The sequence below is a fragment of the Ischnura elegans genome, chromosome 4, assembly GCF_921293095.1.
Source record: "Ischnura elegans chromosome 4, ioIscEleg1.1, whole genome shotgun sequence".
Classification (NCBI taxonomy): domain Eukaryota; kingdom Metazoa; phylum Arthropoda; class Insecta; order Odonata; family Coenagrionidae; genus Ischnura; species Ischnura elegans.
In genome coordinates, this window is record NC_060249.1 from 34032445 (window position 1) to 34051656 (window position 19212).

Below are 19212 nucleotides of genomic sequence, written 5' to 3' on the forward strand. Positions count from 1 at the left end.
TCACCCCCATCACTTCGCCACTAGGTCAGGAGACTATGATTTCGCTGCTAATGACGAGTTTCTCTCTACTATTCCTATCCTATGTTCCTGGTAAATCTATCGTTCGCCATTCATTATTAACAATACCAGTTGAAAGAGAAGTACCCTGATGAACCCTACTTATTTCCGCATTCCGTCAAAGCTGTGCTCATTGCTTCCCGAAATCCGAAGACGGACTCGGAAGCCGCCGCCGCGCCGGCCGGGTCGCACTTAAAGTTCGCCTGGGCTTACGTACCCTTCGAAGCCCGCGCCCCCGTCGGAGCCTAGTGCGGCGTCAGCCCTGCAGATGTCTCCCCGCTCGGAATCGTTCCGCGCTGCGTCGCCGAGCCGTGGGAGTTGAATTGGAGAGTGCCCTGCAGTCGCTGCTAGCAACGAAAACTCCTCCCTCGTGTCTCCCGTCCGACCCTCTCCATCACGCAGTGGAACGTCAGGAAAAGAAAAAAAACTGAGGAAAAAGTATTGAAATAATTGATACCTTTTCCGTGGGAATATTTCTCTCGGAGTCATCTTCATCGCGCCGTGTTCTCCCTTCTTCTTTAGCCCGCTTGTGTAGCAGGACCCGACGGGTTTTGACCGGAAAGTGTTCCTCAAAAAGTGCGGAGTTTCCCATAAAGAGCGTTTTCGTTCTTCGTGAACCGTCTCCAGCTGAAGAGTGGCTTACTGTTTCAGCGACGCGGCTGGATATATAACACAGGAAATCAATCACAGAAAGGAATTCTTCCGATCTTCAACAATAGTTGGTGCCAAGTTTAAACGCAATTGAAGATTTTTTTGGTTCTAGAGAGAAAAAAAGTGATCTTGGAAAGTGTCGGCCTCTTCTTTCTTTAATAGTGTTATAATATTTTCCTGTTCGATCGTGCAATAGCATTACGACACACATTTTGCGAAAGAACGTCAAGGGTTTGAATAAAAAGTGCCGGGTCTCCTGGATATGTTTTAAATGAAGAAAGGAAAGTCGATCGTCGCGATGGAGAAAATGGATTTGTTTTGCGTCGCCCTGCTAGCTTCATGCCTCATCTCAGGTATGCAAAAGTACCTAAGTTAGTACATTTTCGTCCCCGTTGACGTATTGTATTTTCCATATGTTCAAGTATTTCTCTGACCCCATTGTCTTACGGTACGCGGTGGTATTTAAAGTAGTTGACCGACAATTATAGTCACTGACGACGTTAATGAAGGGATAGGAATGATATACGGAGTAAAACCAGGCATGGGCATTAAACGAAAGGTGACTTGGATACCACTGAATAAATTCCCATCCGACGGTCACTGCTGAACTTGAAGTGCGCTCCACGCAATATCCAAACTGTTATCGGGGGGACTGTCAAAAATCTCATCCGCCGCCGAAATTTGAACCCAACCCCACGGGGTTTTTGTTCTTTCGTTACGTATTTTAAGAGATTCCAGTGTGTTAGTTATATGCTTGCGTACTTTTAGAGATTTCGCTTGTTCAATATCGATCGTCGCGTTCTACCCTCACGACCAATACTTTCGTGAAAATATTTCGGTGCTCTGGGGTGTATTACGTAATTACTAATAAGGTCATCTCTGGAATCGCTATCCGGTGTTCATATGCGCAGTTACGGGTTTCCAGTTATGAGCGTAATCCGCCAGGGATGTCGAGTGACTTTAAGAAACTTTTCAATAATTTGCGATGATAGTAAGTTTTCTGCGCTTTCGAAAAGGTTTGGCGTACTTTTTGGAGCTGCTTATGGATAAAATAATCCGTAATAAATAGGTAGTTTCTTCTGGAATTTTGATACTACGGCTTCATAATTTCCATTACAGTCAAACAGGATTTATTTCGGGCGTGTAGAAATTTCATAAAAAGATAATTAATATTTTGAGAATCCTCTTGATTCTTTATGACGATTACTAGAAGCGAAATTTTTCTGTCGCCTATTTCGATTATTTTCGAATGATTGTCACCTTTGTTAACCCACTTGTAGTTTTTTTTAACCTTGTGCGTCATCGTCATGTTTTTAAAGACCGGAATTTTTTTTAATCGTTGAGAATTTAGTATTATTAATTTCCTATGAGTGCGGTAGGCCTCATGATAGGTACAGCATCACGCGTAGCGATAACCTAGGGGAATGGATGTTGGGTTAAGCACTTACTGGAACTCAGCTAACCGATTTGGCTTACTTGATATGGTTAATCCCGAAGAACTATTTAATGGTTTTAGTATATTAGCTGACGGAAACTTGGCCTATGGATAGAATGTGGGCAAGCAACTTTTTTGAGGGATTATTAATTCGCAAATCGAGCACGGGATATGGGGGCGGGGTGTGTCTGAGGGCCGTCCGTCGCCATACTCGTTCGCAGCATCGGAGACCTTATCTTTCAATATCTCGGAAATACAATTAGCTTACGTGCTTCATGGAATTTTAGGTTATCCCATTACATGTATATCTGAACTGAAATAAAAAAGCCAACTCACAAGATTTTTAAGTAATTCCCTTTCGAAGTTGAAGTTTGAGCTAAGTGAAAATATGTAGCAAAATTGATCGTAGAAAAAAAACTTGATATTGATACGTGAATTGCGTTGATTTATAATACTCCAATTGCCGATCAAGACTTTCAGTTGTTCCAACGTACGATATTAAATGCCATTTTTCTGTGAAACTTCAATATTTTTTCAGTAAAATTCGTCACGAATCCACCATTTTCAAATCCTGCGTAAAATACCACCTTAACAACTCACCACTCTCTAACCCACAATCCCTCTTATTTTGTTTAAAAATTTTATTTTCAGTTTTTTTTAAATTATCGTGCTATATTTAAGATGTTATTTATTTATTGATGACAGCCAATGTAAAAGCTTTTGTGCCGTTTTCGTGGTGAAATAAAAAAATAAGTAAACTGAAATTTTTACATTGGCAGAGTGCAAAATTGTGAGAAACCCACCCAATTCTCTCGAAATGCTCATGCACGACGAAATGGCGCTGCATTCATTCGTAGTTCAGTAACGCTAAACTCCGTGCGCAGCTATTTCCCAGACATGATGCGATAGATGTCGCAGAGGAGGTACGCTGCGCCCTCGCATGCCGCTTGACAACCCCGCTCTCCTCTCGTTGGACTGAGTTCGCCCGTCTGTCAATCCCCCTCCCTCCTTGCACTATCTAACTGAATACCTCGGCAAGGCATTTCATTCATAATAGGGGAACTGTGCTTCGGCAATTATCTTTCATTAGTCGACCGTTTTCGTTTGGTGCACTACGAATCGTCTGATTGAACGCAAGCCGTGCATTGGATTTATATTTGTCTGAAAAATTTCACCAAATTTGTTTTCCCGAGGATAAATTCCATTACCAGTTTTAGTTATACGTATTTTTCCAGTACTTTAGGTTAAGAACTTGCAGGAACTCAGCTTGCGGATTTTGCTTACTAGAGATAGCGAATCCCGCTCTCTCAACAACTCACAGCATGTACCTGTCAATCTATTACAAAAAGAAAATGAGGCTCCAACATGTAGTTATTCATTCTGCAACTAAGGATATGTATAGACAACTGCTTGCACACCGGTATGTTTGTACTGGGCACATTATTTGGTTGTAATGTGGAAGGTCAACTTTGCCAGTTTCCTATTCCGGTAACGTTTTATCTTAAGTTCTCCAAGTAGTCTCGTGACACTTACTAGGTATCGGTCATACGAAGAGTAATCTCTGTCACTTACGTATTTTTTCTCAATCTTTGCGAATAAGGTAAGTCGTGCGTTGCTATAAAATTTATCCGCAAATTAGGTGTCAACTTCACTTTTTCATCATGGTTTATCGAGGATATCTTTTTTTCTGTTTCCCGGATGTCAAGGGCTTCTTCTTACCCTGTCGTTTAAGTATATTTAGGGAAGCGTTTTTTTTTCTCGGCATTGACTTCACGCTGCGTGGTATCCGGTCTCGGATTTCCTTTTTGACCTGACGTGATATCTTCGAAGAATTTGCCAAAATGTATCTGACAGGTTACATGGTACTTCTTGGGAAGTGGATATTTCGATTACGTTCTGTTATCGTCCGTCTTGTTGAGTCTGTGTGTGTACGTCAACCACATTTCCACACCCTCTTGATCAGTATTCAGCGGAAAATACTGTATTCACCCCTCAAGTGGGGAAAAAGTGCCGATTTCAACATGGTCTCGTTAGAGATTGTTCCGGCTAACCAAATTCATATGCATCATATCATACTGGCTTTACTTTTCCAGGTTGATTGGTTGGTCAAAATAATTTTTACCCGATAAATATTACGGTACATTTTTCTGACTTAGAGATGCTTCCTTAGTGAGACATATAGTTTGGTAAACTATCTTTCTCTCCAGATGGACCACTCATTCTTTTACTAAAAATTAAGCCCCATCTTGTAGGTATTCATCCCACACTCAAGGATATGTATAGATGACAGCGTGCACCCCGAAGTGCCAGTACTGGGCACGATATTTGGCGATAATGTAGAAGATGAACGTGGTGCTACTTTGCTTGATGAAGGACTCAGTTTTATACAGTGGCTAACTCTTGCGCGGTATTACATCGCTTGCGGGAAAATGAACTAGTACTTTTATTTGTTAAATGACCGATGCACATTATTAAGAACTTTGGCATAAGTACCAATAAATAATTTCCAGTGAAGATTTACCAAGGTTGTGTATTTTTAATTTCACTAAGAACTATATTTATTTATTCTTTTGCCATGAAAACAGCACCTTTTACTACGGGGTTTTTAACTAAAATTTTAAATTTACATGGACATCCATGCTCTGGTCAGGGGCAAGCTACCCAGGCGGGACTCGAACCCTCGGCCTCTTCCGTAGCAGGCAAGGACTTTACCCCGCCGCCACTGAGGCGGGTAATTTTGGATTCTTCTAGTTTCAGTTGTTTTAACCAAGGAGTCACATTTTGGATCGTAAAAGAAATCCTTGAATTTCAATGTGATAATTTGCCTATATGGAGCAAATGGTGTGAATTGGTGAGCCGAAGTTGAGAATAAAAGGTGCTCGAATGCACATTCTTGCAGAGGAAAATATACCTTGCCACGTTTAATGTAACGCGGTATGTGAAAAGAGATGGGTCATAGAATAAAAAAGATGACTGGGAAGTTGAATCCAGGAGTGATGTGGAAGACGTGTTAGTTGTGCTCTTTCAACCGTTTGACCTTTTTGACCGCTGCCCGTGCCCCTTGAACCGCTCACATGCTGCGCTTCAAGGTTCACAGCCACACATTTTTAGTGGTTATATTTTCCTCTAAGAAATTGAGCCCGTTATCTTATTTCGAAAAACTATCTTACTTCAATTTGATGAATTGTGTCTCAGCCCTCTTTATAACATGTTCAGTTGGTGCTCCTTTGGTGCAATGGATTTGAATTTTTACGTTTAGCATGCGCTCCAACTTCTTTTGTGTGACGAAGGTCAGTCATGGCGACCGCTAGGAGGTTGCGTGATCATCTCCATGCGAAGCCGTCTCATCCAATTGGACTTGAGTTCCGTTTATTTAGACCGAGTTGGCCACCATGGCGCCACATATTTGGATAAGACTTATGCAATATTTCTGTTGATTACTGCTATTTTTGAATAACTTATAACCTGGGTTAAGGGCGTAAATATATCCACATTACGAGGGGAGGCCTCTTGGTTCACATATTTGTTTTATATTCACCCCATGATATTTTATATTTAATTAAAATTTTTTTGTTCGTCTCTATACAAAATATATATATTCGTATTATACTATACTATACATTTAGGAGTTGAAGACCTAATGTATAGATCGCGTTAATAACGTGGATGTCATAGGAGGTCTGTTGAAAACCTTAGGAAGAAGACAAGGTAACTTTTTTGGCCTCATCATGATACACGGTGATCTAGTGAAAAAAATCGTTGACAGCTAATTTGCGTTTTCTATTTACGCTGACATATCTTTTGGGCGACACTAAAGAAATTTATTTGAATGCTGAGCTTAATCTACAAGTTATATCATGTCCATGGTTTTATAATTTACGAGCGTTTCAGAATCCATTTCAGGCCTGTGTCACACTATTTCATTTTTATTTGAAAAAATGAAACAGTGTGACGCTGTTTCAAAAAAAATGTCTTGCCAATTTTTCAAGTTTTTTTTTACTTTGAGGTAGTGACACTAATGTTTGTGGCTCGCCCCAAAGTAATTAATCACCGTGATTTGCCTCTACAAATGTAAGATATGGGAGCCAGTCCCATATCCATGGCCACTTGCGATTTATGCACAAAGTTATGCAGAATCTAATCGCTTAACTTCGATTTACCATGTGAGGGTAGCCACGGACTTCAACAGGATTTGACCCCGGGACTCTCCGTTTTGTGACCTAATCTTCTATCATTGGCGTTTGCATTCTGTGATACGTTTTTTCCTTTACACATCGATGAATTACTGCTATTAGCAAGGCAATGTTGGCGTTAACGTGAAGTGATGTTGAGCTTTTTTTCAACATTCATGTATCATCATGTGTGCAGAAAATACGTTAGAAGAAACGGGTGTAATGAATCAATTACTTTCTGATCAGCCTTAATTATATTTGCATTGGTACCTAATTGGGCACGTATTTAGTTGTTAAAGACGGAAATGCCAGTATGTGTGGAGATGAATGAAAATTTAACTTTCATCGGTGGGCATAAAAACATGGAAATATACTGGTGAACAGAAAATTTTATGCGTTTAATATAGGGATAATGAGGTGGCCAAAAGATTACAAACCCATGCGTTTGTTGGTTGCATATCTAGAGAAAGCAAACAACGGTACAACGGCTGAGTTTCACGTTCTACCCTTGCCTGTACACTAAAGAGTTTTCAGAGGATGAAATTTATTCAGCATGTGCATTTTTTTAGGTGCTACGAAATTGACACACTCATTTTATTTTGCTGAAATGAATTAATTTTCATTTGTGGAGTTGAGTTCTCACCAGGAGTACATAAATTTATTCTATCACAAAAGTAATTAGGTCACAGAAGCTGTTTGTATTTAGCATCCACAAACATACAGAAACTTCACACGCGGTCTGCACTTCTGGGAGTGCAATTTATTATTTATAAGGCACGTGAAAACTGAGTAGTTGCACGGACTCGTGAAAGAACAAGTTTTCATTCATGGTGAACACTGCTTTGGACTCCATATAGTTCGAGAGAAAATGAGATTTTGACCCTTTTACATTTCAAATGTTATTCTCTATTTCTTTTGCTTATCAACCAGCTGGGCACAACGAGAATCATATCTATTGGCCGTAATATATAACAATGTCGGGTCAGAACTTCTTAAAAGTGTCCATTTCAAGATTATTAAGAGTGGATAGAGAGTGATTCCCGTGCTGTATCAACTTTTACCAATAGATTTTTTACGTTCCATACTGATCCTCGCTGAACCCAGTTCATCTTGGTGGCCATCTGTGTCTCATTAGGGACCCAATTTCTAGTAGTGTGCCTCAAATGAGGTCACGAGCCCAAGCCTTTGCCCATTTGTGTCATTTATGAAGGTTGATTAACGCGGGGAAGATTACTCGGGATTATTGAGAGGAATCCGGCGTTTAAATTGGCATTCTCTTTTAGATGAGGCATAAAGAGAAAGCAATTCAACGTGGAGGATGGACGGTTCACCTGACTATTTTGGTGCTTTCCACATTGCACAAAAGGGAGAATGAAATAATAACTAAAAGAATATTGATCCGCTACGAATTCCAAATGGCAAATTAAATACACTTGAAATATATTCTCACAGCTGGAAATTTTAATATAAAATTAAGGAAACAGTTTATGAAAACTTACGTATGGAGAATACTTTCCAACGAAAGTGAGACATGGAAAATGACAGCAGTAGAAGTATCAAAGGGTAGAGACCTTTGAAATGCGGTGCAATAGAATAATGAAGATCAAATGCATTCACCGAGTTAGCAATGAGGAAGTCCCAAGAAGAGAAGCTTCAACGAATACTTGATAAGAAGGCGGAAATTAATTGGGTACAAAACTACGGAAAAAATAATTGGGAAGGCGGAACCATATAGGCAATATCTTGAGACATGATGTCCAGATGAACGCACTCGTTGAGGGACGAGTAAATGGCAAGAACGGAAATGGAAGACCTCTAACAAATTAAATGGAACGTGTAAAGAAGGATATGAAAGAGAAGAAATACGTGAATGAGAAAAATTAGCTGATAGGAGGACTGAGTGGAGAACTGTGTCAAATGAATCTTAGGATTAATGACCGGTGATGATTATGAAATAATACGCTTATTCCTGAAAAATTTAGTTCTGAAAAGTGTGTATTTTACAATGCTCATGTACATGCATAAGTACAGAGGGCGGTTTAAGGTCTTTTGTTTTGTGGAAGCAATTCAATACTTTTCGTGATCTCTTGATGGTATCAATTACTTTTTAAACATAGTTGGTTATGGAGAAACAAAAATTCCATTGGAGAGTAGAGCTACCTTAAGGATTACGATCTTTACTATATTTCGAGAAATTATGAGGGGGTGCTGGCGGCCGCCCTCTCCCTCTTTCACTCTTTCCTGACAGTGCGGGCCAGCTCAGTTACCCCAAATTATGTTAATGTTTTATAATTTTTTATTTTGTCCCTGCGATATTTTTATATTCGAGCTCAACCAATTTGCCTTTATTTAGGCGATGAATGAATTTTTTTGCATTAATTTTTTTTTTTAACTTTTTATTGCTTTAACAGTTTTTATTGCTGGGGTAACCGAGTTGGAGTGACAGCTGTTGGAGCGAAGAAAAAAACTTGTTTGTTGTATGAGTGCAGGAATAAAAGTCGAATGCAATAAATTTTACTATATTATAGCTTCAATAACGCCAATGTTCTACATGATGGCACCTTTTGTACTTGTTTATTCATAACATGGTAGTCAATGTATAGTTGCAATAGCAAAATATGAAAGATTCCTACAATTTCGCACAAAATCAATGTAAAAACCTAAATTTAGTCTACAGTGCATTCATAAATTATAAAAAACAAGAAATTATATGAAAAATAAAAGAGGTGTTGAATTTGGAAGGCTAAAATAAAACGTATAATTTATGAATTATGAATGGGGTACCTGAGATACCCCACACAATCGTTCGTGTAAGATTTTTTAGTCACAGTCACGGAAGGATTCAGCCGCATAGCCCAACTGTTAAGCTCGACTAGTTCAATCTTTCCCGAAAATCTATTTATTTTCGAGAACGATTAATAAGCGCAAAATATCTTTTCGCAATAGTAAAACGTCATTTGGTGTACTTGATTGATTCGTTATTGATTCCGGTAAGACAAATTTTAACGCTATGATTTAATTATTGGATAATCCCGTAGTTATGTAACTGTATCAATCACCCAGTCATTCAAGTACAGGACTTAGCCTTCTAGTAGCTTAATTACTGCTGGTGGCGGCGGGGTAACGACCTCGCCTGCCAAACAGGAGGCCGTGGGTTCGAGTCCCGCCTTATTGAATTTCCCCGGTCCAGGGCATGGTTGTTCGTGAGCGTATAATTGTTAAACTTTTTGAATACCCCGATGTAAAATGGCTCAATTTGAGTTGCATTCGGTGGTTTGCGAATAAAATGAAATAAATAAAAGTAAAACTAAATTTGTTTCCTAGCAGCAGTTTTGGACGGATTGCGCGGCTTTCCATATTATTTTCCTGACTCCAAAGATAGTGCCTTGTTGCGAATAGAAAGAGTTTGGTTGGAAAGAAAGCAAACAAGTAAATACATTGGTAAAATACAAGATTAAGATAACAGAAGAAAACACAATCACACTCGCTCTCAAGCGTAGCCGATTTGTCTCGGAAACAAATTTCCACGTAGGTCTCGCGCACATTCAGGATTGTGAAGATTCTTTTTACGCCAGATGCTACAACTACGATGGCGCCTACAAGATGTAGATTTGATTTTGAACCCAGGCCCTGGGTGTGCGAATCTGCCACTTAAGTCCCTTTGCGTTCCATTCGCTCTCCGTGCCATTTAATCATCTTATCAAATTATCCCGCGGGAATATCCTCGCAGCTGTGTCATTTTCCAAGCTTCCTACGGCCCACTACATCATTTCTCCTTCCTCATCACTCCCATAATCCCCAAATCCTCCCACCCCTTTCCCGCTCTGCACAATCTCCAAGAATTCTTTCCGTGTTGTTCGAAAATGCGCTGGATTTGCTACATTCATCTTGAGTTTCCCGCTGAGTTCATGTCTGCGCGCTTTGTTGGAGGACTTTCCCAAAATTCGCATAGCTGATGATTCTATTGCGATGCCAGGAATGATTTTCGTGCAATTTTATCTTAACCAGGATACTGAGATATTTTATATGTTACCGGACTCCCAACCTGATTTTGCCCATTTTACTAGGACACAATTTAATTGGAGGGAGGTTTAGAATAAGTTAAATGCGTAATGGTGGCAACAGTAGAGATAGGAAGAAGAAGTAGAACCTAAATAAGGTAAATGAAAACAGGGATATCAAGTATGTTATTCTGTGCGATATGGTGGAAATACCGAATGCTTTTAAATAAATCATTGGAGAATATTTTCATCTGATTTAAAGAGCATGACGCGTTCGTAGCTTTACTCAATATTATCAAGTGAACGATGTTCTTTATCGTTGTGTTCACTGTTAAAAGCCTTTGTAATGAAAGGAAACAAATCGTTCGCTAATGATATTTCTAGAAAAAATTAAACCTTCTTTAACCCCTAGCGCTGTAATAACGAGTCTAGCTCATCGTGAAGTTGCGATGCCAAACCGAGTAAAGACGAGTGTAACTCGTCATCGGATTTTCATAATTTTAGAACTATTTCAAGGAGAAATATAATTAATTTGAAAGCTTAACAAATGTTAAAACATTCATAGTATACATGAATAATACATATTTCATGAAACATGATGCATTGAAAGTATTAAAATGATTTTATTCGAGAAGCGATAGCTTTGTTCTCCATGTTTAATAATAACATTTTATTTCACGGTTCTGCGTATGGCAAGAACCACACAAAAATTAAATAGAGAATAGGAGCACGATATTCGGAAAATAAATCGAAGTGGAAGTGGTTAAACAGAAATGGATGACTAGGGATTCCATTTCTAGAAGAATAGATCCGAGATTCTGCATGTTAAGCTTTTTTTTTCTTTTTTCTGCATCAAAAATTGTGAAATGTGCTGTGAAATCTAGTTGTATTTTACTTTTGTTGTACTAGTTTAAATTCCATGCAATGTTTCTCACTTACGGTGGCCTGACCATGTTTATAGCGGGGAACTCCTCACCCTCGGAAGAATTTTATGTCTATGCCACTCATCGTAAATCAATCCATAGCGCAAGTCCAGTCCAGTCCCTTGACATTATCACTACGCTCTAGTTATCATCCGCATTCAAAATCATATCAATATCAAGGTAGTAAACAGTGTAAATTTGCCGTATGTGTTTGGTATTTCTGCTGCTTAGCAAATATATTGCCTTCTCTACGTTTTTAATATATGCATAATATAAGACCATATCGTAGGTACAAGGCCAGCTTTTTTTCGTGAAATTATCAGTGCCACAATTATCGTCCTTAAGGATATTTAGTAGATATTTCTACATAGAATCCGCCAATATTTGGACATGACTGCTTTCAGGTAACGCATTTGTGATTCCTTGTAATATATTAAAGGAGCCGCCTCAAACTCCACTTTCCTTTGCACTGTTGTCATCAACTCCGAGGATGTCAGGAAAGTATACAGTATTCACTATACGACGCGATCTAGCATATACTACCCCGAGGTAATCCCGACTAGAGCTCTACTTAAATATTTGAGGGAAAAACCTAAAATCGTTTATCAATGGCTAGATTTGCTTTCTCCGCCGCGCCGTCACGAAATCGTGCGTGGATGGAAGGCGTCACCCGGCGTTACACTTGTTTTGGGGAGTGATGCACTCGTGGAGTGTGACCTGTCACCTCGTTGCCAACACACGCCTGAGAATGTCCTCTTCAAAGCGACATCGCTTGTCAACGGTATGCATCTCCCTGCTTGAATTAAGCGAAAAACAGTCGAGGGTGAACCCTTACGTCTCCGTCTCCACTACCCTTTTCCTCCTGTCTCATCTCTCGTTTTCTTCACCTCGCAGGGGTCACGATTCTCGGCCATTCACTCTAATCGTGAGCAAATAGAGTTACATTTAAATTTCGGTGACTGTGAAAAAAGTTATCAGCATAGAGATATGTATGAACATTTTCACATGATGGAGAAGAAATTACTCCTTGAAATACTGCACTACACGTCTAACTGCAGGTGTTAAATAGCTTTTAAATTATGTTTTATTCATTTTAGCATCTGATTCACTGCTGACATAAGTGATGACTTTAATTTTACCTTTCCTTAGATATATTGCCAGTTTCGATTGCCAGTTTTTATTATAGGGTAGGAGATGAGAAAGAAAAATATAAGGAATAAATAACATAATAAGAGGAAGAAAACGCGGTAACTTTATTCACTCTTTTCCCCTCTCGTTTATTTTTTCATTCTTATGCGTTTAAAATATAATATTTTTAGGTCATTTAATGGAGACGTGGTTGAAAAAAGATAATTTTAAACAAGAAAAAGGGCTACGTCAAGGTATTCTCGAGTTACAGTAAGGGGAAAACAATAGTTGGTTGGATGTGAAAATTTACCATCGTATAATACGCTATACACTTCATTTACACGAATAACAATTGATTCGATTACATAAAAATAAGACGCACATTTTCTATGCGTTTGGTATGAGCTACTGTCGAGCAGTATTCACTGAATGCACGATAATGAACTACGTGACTGATAAGGTTATTAGCAATGCAAATATGAACTCTCACGGAGCTTCGGTAATGCAAATGATGAACATATTGTAGGTTTAGGATAGGCTATGTCTAATGCAACTTTTAAGCTAATCATTATTACCTTTAGGTTGCCGTAAACGAACGTTGGCACGAATGCCTCTTGATATCGTTCAACATAAAACTGACATATTTAAGGATTTATTAAAGAAAGTATTATTATCAGCGATAATCTATACATATAATCAATTTTTTCTGTCTAAAACGGTGAGACAAATTCAATATTTTTAGTAAATCCAAGAAAACCTCGGAGGCCGATGACTCCTGCGTTGGAAATGCCCCTGGCCACGTATCCACTCTAAATAAATATATGTAGAAATTCTGTCCAACAAAGAAATAAGTTTTTTCTCATCCTGTTTTGCTAAGTAACTTATTTAAGAAATAAAATTTGACGATTACCCGGCGAATGATGTGGGTAAACTCTTCTCGGGATTCCCACTGGATTAAATTCTCCATTTCAGCCAATGTTTCGAGTTCCGAATCGGAGCTCATCCTCAGCGCTGCATTAATTGCGCTTTTTGGAAATAAAACGACATTCAGCAGCCGTGAGGATGAGCCCCAAGTTGGAGGTCGAAACTTTGGCTGAAATGGAGGTTGTATACATATAACCTGTTAGGAATCCCGATAATATTTTGCCCAACTTATTTCAGGATTTATAAAAGAACGCATTATTTTCAACGATAATATAATCACATACTTAAATTTTTCTCAGCGAAAGGGTTAGTCAAAATTCAGTATTTTTAGTAAACCCTGAAAGAATTTCGTGGAGTCTGTGTTGGAGATGTCCCTGGTCACGTGCCCATTATCCACTCCTAAGAAAGAAACAAAAAAATGAAATTCTTTACAAAAAAAAATTCCGCTTGTTTCCTGTTTTGCCAAGTTTTCCTTGTTCCCTCCAAATTAGCAAACGCGTAGGTGTGATGTGTTATTTCGTGAATTGGGGGCGAGAGTTTTTCAATGGCGTGTTCCGAGAGCGGTCGCGGAGAGTGAGGAGAGGGAGTGTATATAGAGGGAAAAAATAGTAGAGGTTGCCACCCTCCCAAATTAACCTCTTCCTGCCTCAATCCTCCTACGGGAGGATCCTCTCGGAGCAGTAGGGGAGAGAACGCGGAGCTGAAAGAGGGGGACGTTGGACGGGATACGTGCTGGACCAGAGGAGGAGGGGAAATGTTGTAGAGGGGGAAGGGCCGAGTGAGGGTCCCAGCAAAGCACCACCACTTCTTCATTCGATCCCCAAGTGCCCACGCACCAACTTCATCTCTCTCCACCCTCCTACCCTTCCCTTCCCCTCTCGCACCCCCTTGACGAGTTATTTCACAGCATCGTGATTGACGCCAGTAATCACGCTTCACGACTTGTACATCGTGACGCGGACTGTCCGGGCGTGCTCGACCGCCTTGGCTCTTATTTTGTGAGAGCGCGATGTGTGTAGTGACCGCAGGATCTTTAGTAACGACTCCTACTACGAATACTACAGTAGCAACGACTCTATCGAATGCTTATACGAGGCACCAGCGTGGTGGGTCTTATTGGCAAAAGAAAAAATCGGTAAGATCGAAAATCTAGAGAGAAACATTAGATCAATTTTTAATATTAGACAAGGGTTGGAAAACCGAGAGGTTTACTCGATCAGTAACGTGATGGCCGTAAAAGACATGGTAAAATACATATCAACAAAATATTTCGAAAGATTGGCAACCAGCGACAACGAATCCATTAAAGCTTTGACTAGTATAAAATATGCTTATAAGGACGGATTCCGCAGACTGGAGGACAATTTAAATATATGACGAAAATACGTTTTCAAATATGAAGAATGCAAGGGCGTGAGACAATGTCAAGGAGCAAAAGAAGCCAGAAGACTTCAGACTCCGCTAAACCACGACTACACGGCGTCAGTGTCGACTCCGTTTCCCGCAAATGGTCCTCCGCAGCTCAGCGTGTTTGTTTTTTTACGAAGAATATGTTGTTTTTCTGGTGCGTTGGTTGGGTAAGGGATTCTCGAGATCCGTCTTATGTCTATAATTTTGTGGTAGCCATCGTTTGATGATGCCGGATTTAGACTTATAATTTTTCCCCGTCATTATAGTGATAAACTTACGGGCCTTATCTCCGCGTCAATTTTTGGGTGGCTCCAACGTTTCACTGCTGATGCTGGTCGCTTTACCAAGGAATCTGAACCAAAAATTGACGCGGTGACATACCCCGTGCTTTTTTATTAATTTACGTGTAAATTAAAAGTACTTTCTTTTCAGTCGCATTCTAGGCTACTTTATTTTCATAAAAATAGTTTTATGGGATGCATACATTCATGACTTGACGAGAAATCATATGGAGTCATAGGTCTAATCTCACCTCAAAAATGGCGCATCATAATCGTTATTGCTCTTGATGCTGATGATGAAACTACCTCTGACTATGAGCCAATTCATTGAAGCCTTAAGGCTAGTGAGCATTTATTTGTTATTTATTTGAAAATCGTAATATCGGCTATAATGAAATGCCTGAACTCCTAGAATCGTAGAGCTGCTGCCAAACAATCTAAATTTTACGTTGTAGTAAATTTACTCTAATGATTTGTACATTTCATGTTTATTGCCTATATTTTGTATAGTGAAGGTGATTACTTGGTATTCAGGCCTTGGAGACTGTGGTAATGATGGTAAATAGTTGCTTTAAAGTAGATAACACAGGCCAACAATGAAAAAACTTTTTTACTGAAAATACCTTATTCTTATGTTTTTAGAGTTGCTGAATCCAAATATGAGGGTTTTAAATTTGTATCACCCACCATTTATTCACATTTTACGGTTAAATTTATGAAATCAAGCAATATTTTTAGAATTTAACAGCTTTTTATAGTTATAATAAAATTGAAAAAGTAGGTCTAATGAACGAAGATAATAGGAATTACTGGAGGTACTTCACCGAGAAGTTCCGCAAGCGATTCATCGCAGAAAAAGCTACACAAGAACCTTCAAGGAAAAAAGGAAAAGAATATGTAGACCTATTCCAGTTGACAAGTGAACACTGTATTATCACGCTGTAGTAAATACAAACAATTTCATCACGATGTAGTGAACAGTAAATACAAACAATTTTAAGATGTAACACAGTGTTTTATCGATTTCCCTGTATACCGTATAGGGGTATTAGACTAAATATTAAATACAAATCGCTTGGAATCTATGGGTGATACAGAAAAACTAAGGCCAGGTTTGGATTCGCCACAGCAAAATCTGTAAAGATCAGGTATTAAACTAAAAAAAGTTTTCAAAACAAAATTTTTTTGTTGGCCTGTGTAATCCACCGCGAATTTCCAAGGTGTTCTTTGGCTCTTGCTCTTTGTTATAAAGGAGGGTTCCTAGTTTCACGGCCCAAAGAAGATTACATATTGACCTAAACTCCAGGAAATATTTTAACATGAACATTTTGCCGCTTCTTTTGCAGAAGGAGATAAATGATAAGGGAACATTATTTTGCCGCGTACTAGTTTTGTAATTTATTATCCTAATTTATTTTAAAATGCTTGTCAACTGATCTGTTTTCATTTTCCCTCTGAGAGCCTAATAATCTCGGGTGTATAAGTATTAATTTTATCTGAGGGATAGAAGGAATGTAATCGAGATAAGAAGAAAAAAAAATGATTACATATTGGTGAGAGTGCTGAAAATCGTCTGCAAATTTTAAAAAAATTGTCTTAAGCACTTGAAGTGACTGTGGATTACTTCTAATAGTGGACAATACCAATGGAAAACATATTAACGAATTTTCAAAGATAGTTCGGGGCATTTCTTTTTTGTGAGTTTGGCAATGAAGTAATTAATGCATCATAATGAGAATTTGCTCTTTGTTACAAATACAATTTGCTAGGAGATGGTCGGTATGAATTATTTCATATTATGAAATATCACACATTATCCTCTTCCAGAAATAAGGGTTTTACAACGACAAGACCGTGGACTACTTTAAAACAACCATCTGCCATCATTACCACAATCTTCAAAGCCTGAATATTAAGTCTCAACATTGCTTTACAAAATATATGTATTAAATATGGTAAATACGAACCAATAAGAGCAAAGCAACCCCAAAGAGAACTTTAGATTATTTGGCAGCAGCTTAACAATAGAGCTCGAATCTATATCAAAACAATGTCATTAGGAGTTTAAACCTTTAATCTACTAATTTCCGATAAGTTTTAGCGGTACCCTGGTTGTTTTTTTAAATATATTATGTGACATAACAAATTTTATTTTATTATTTTTCATTGTAATAACGAAGTATTAAAGCAATTATCTCCTATATCTTATTTCGTGGGAAGTGCTTTTGCGGTAGCATTCGACTGAAAGCATTAGTATACGTGGCGTTGGACACATTGATAATTGGCTTGTAGTTGAGGTTCTGTACGGTATCGAGAAGAGTGAATGTTACGAGTGCATCTTTGAATGTCATAGCGCGTATGACAACCCAACTCGCGATTTTGAGGGCTCTCAGGCTTCAACAATCTTCAACCCAGTGGATGAGTCTAGCACGTTCACCTGGTAATGACGGATTCCAAGCAATGACGTTTTTGCTTCACGGCTCAGGTGGTGGCTTTTAGTGGATTCGATGCCACCGCTGCTTTTGCGGAAGGAGATATCTAGAGATAAATTATAAGGTAACATTATTTTGCCGCGCACAACCATTGTGTAATTTATTATCTTACTTGATTTTGAAGTGCTTTTCAACTGATCTATACTCATTTTCCCCCGGTGAGCCTAGCAATCTCGGGTGTATAAGTGTTAAATTTATCTGAGGGATAGAAAGAATAAAAATTATTTGGGAGTACCTTCGCCTAAGAAAATATGGCCAATATGAGAAGCGGATGCAGTGATGGGCACCATTTCTTTGTAAAGCACAATGTCAAGCTTCCTTACCCTAATCGATGGCTGTGCAATATTCCTTCCTTCCTGCGGTAGTGTAACAGTTCGTTCTTCTTTGACTGATTGTAGGCTTCGTTTTCTCAGAATTAAATAATATTTCCATGATTTCGAGAGTGAATCAAATATGAAGATGATGGTAGTGCATTATTTTAACGTATTCCTCAAAATATTTTAATATCTTAGCATTTTTTTTCATTAATGGCTTTATTTCTCCAAAAAATTTTATTTTCATGATTAATTAAGCTTCGAAAATAATACCTATTTCCCAACTTTGCTTTCTCAAGTCACTCTTTGTGCTATTTTTTCAGGGCGGACCTATTGGTAATGGAATTTTATATCCTGAGATAAATCAGTTAATCATTTTTTAAGATTCGAGTTAGCGACATTAGCAATAATTAAAATTAAAAATTGCCCTTTGTATCACTTAAATTCTAATAAATAAAAAATTGCTAAAATTGTGGTCAAATGAATATTACGAAGTCCTTAAGGCTTATAAAGCACTTATTCACTGATTTCGCCACTTTTTGGGATGATGAATTGAAACAGCTGCTCAAATAATCCTATTTTAGGAATCCGCTTTGAGCGTGGATCAAAGGCTACGTACAGATAAAAATATAAGAAGGTGTTTTTATTGGAATAGAGTGAGATTATTTCGTCGTTTGTTTTTTCAATTTTATTTTATTATTTTTAGCTAAAATCTTTTCCTTTTTGTTGGAACTGGTAGCATGAATTTAAAGAATTATCTGTTCTTGGTCTAGTGGTAAAACTGAGGTAACTGAAGCCCAACTTGAGAAATACATTTTAATGGATATAAGTGGTGGAATGAAAGGTTTTAGCTCCTCATTACATTTTTTTGTTAAAGATTCGGGCTATATTTTTAAGCTGTTGCCAAACAATCTAAATTTGACGACGTAGTGTATATACTCCTTTTGGTCCGTATGTACCATATTTAATGCATATAATTTTTAAAGTGATGGTGAGACATAGTATTCAGGCTTTGGAGACTGTGTTAATCGTAGCAGATTGTTGTTTTAAAGTAGTCCATGGGCTTGGCATTATTCACCCCTTGTTTTTGGAGGAGGATATCATGTGTCATTTCATCATATGAAATCATTCTTATCGACCAACTCACAGCCAATTGTATTTTACTCACATATTTCTGGCTCTAATCTGGCTGGGGAACTAATAATTTGAAAATATCTGAGGTGATTGGGGTTCATGAAATAGTTAATCATGCCTGTGATGGATTAGATTTTACCTAAAGTAGTTCAAAGTAATTGATAATTTAACGTTTGTTTCATTATGGGAAGGGCGATTATGTTGCTATTTTTTAATTCGTCATTAAAACGCTATTACCGATGGAAATATGATGCATGAAAATCCAGGCTTGGAACGCATTCAATTTAGGA

At 38.3% G+C, this 19212-nt stretch overlaps 1 protein-coding gene across 1 annotated transcript in view; it reads left to right on the plus strand.

Annotated features, from left to right (window-relative positions):
- Positions 1 to 365: 365 nt before the first annotated feature.
- LOC124157255 (neural cell adhesion molecule 2-like) overlaps positions 366 to 19212 on the plus strand; it is a 596573-nt gene continuing 577726 nt past the window's right edge. The window contains exon 1 of the mRNA XM_046531827.1: positions 366 to 1061. Coding sequence (XP_046387783.1) covers positions 980 to 1061 — 82 coding nt within the window. The 5' untranslated portion in view covers positions 366 to 979. The remainder of the gene's footprint in view (positions 1062 to 19212) is intronic.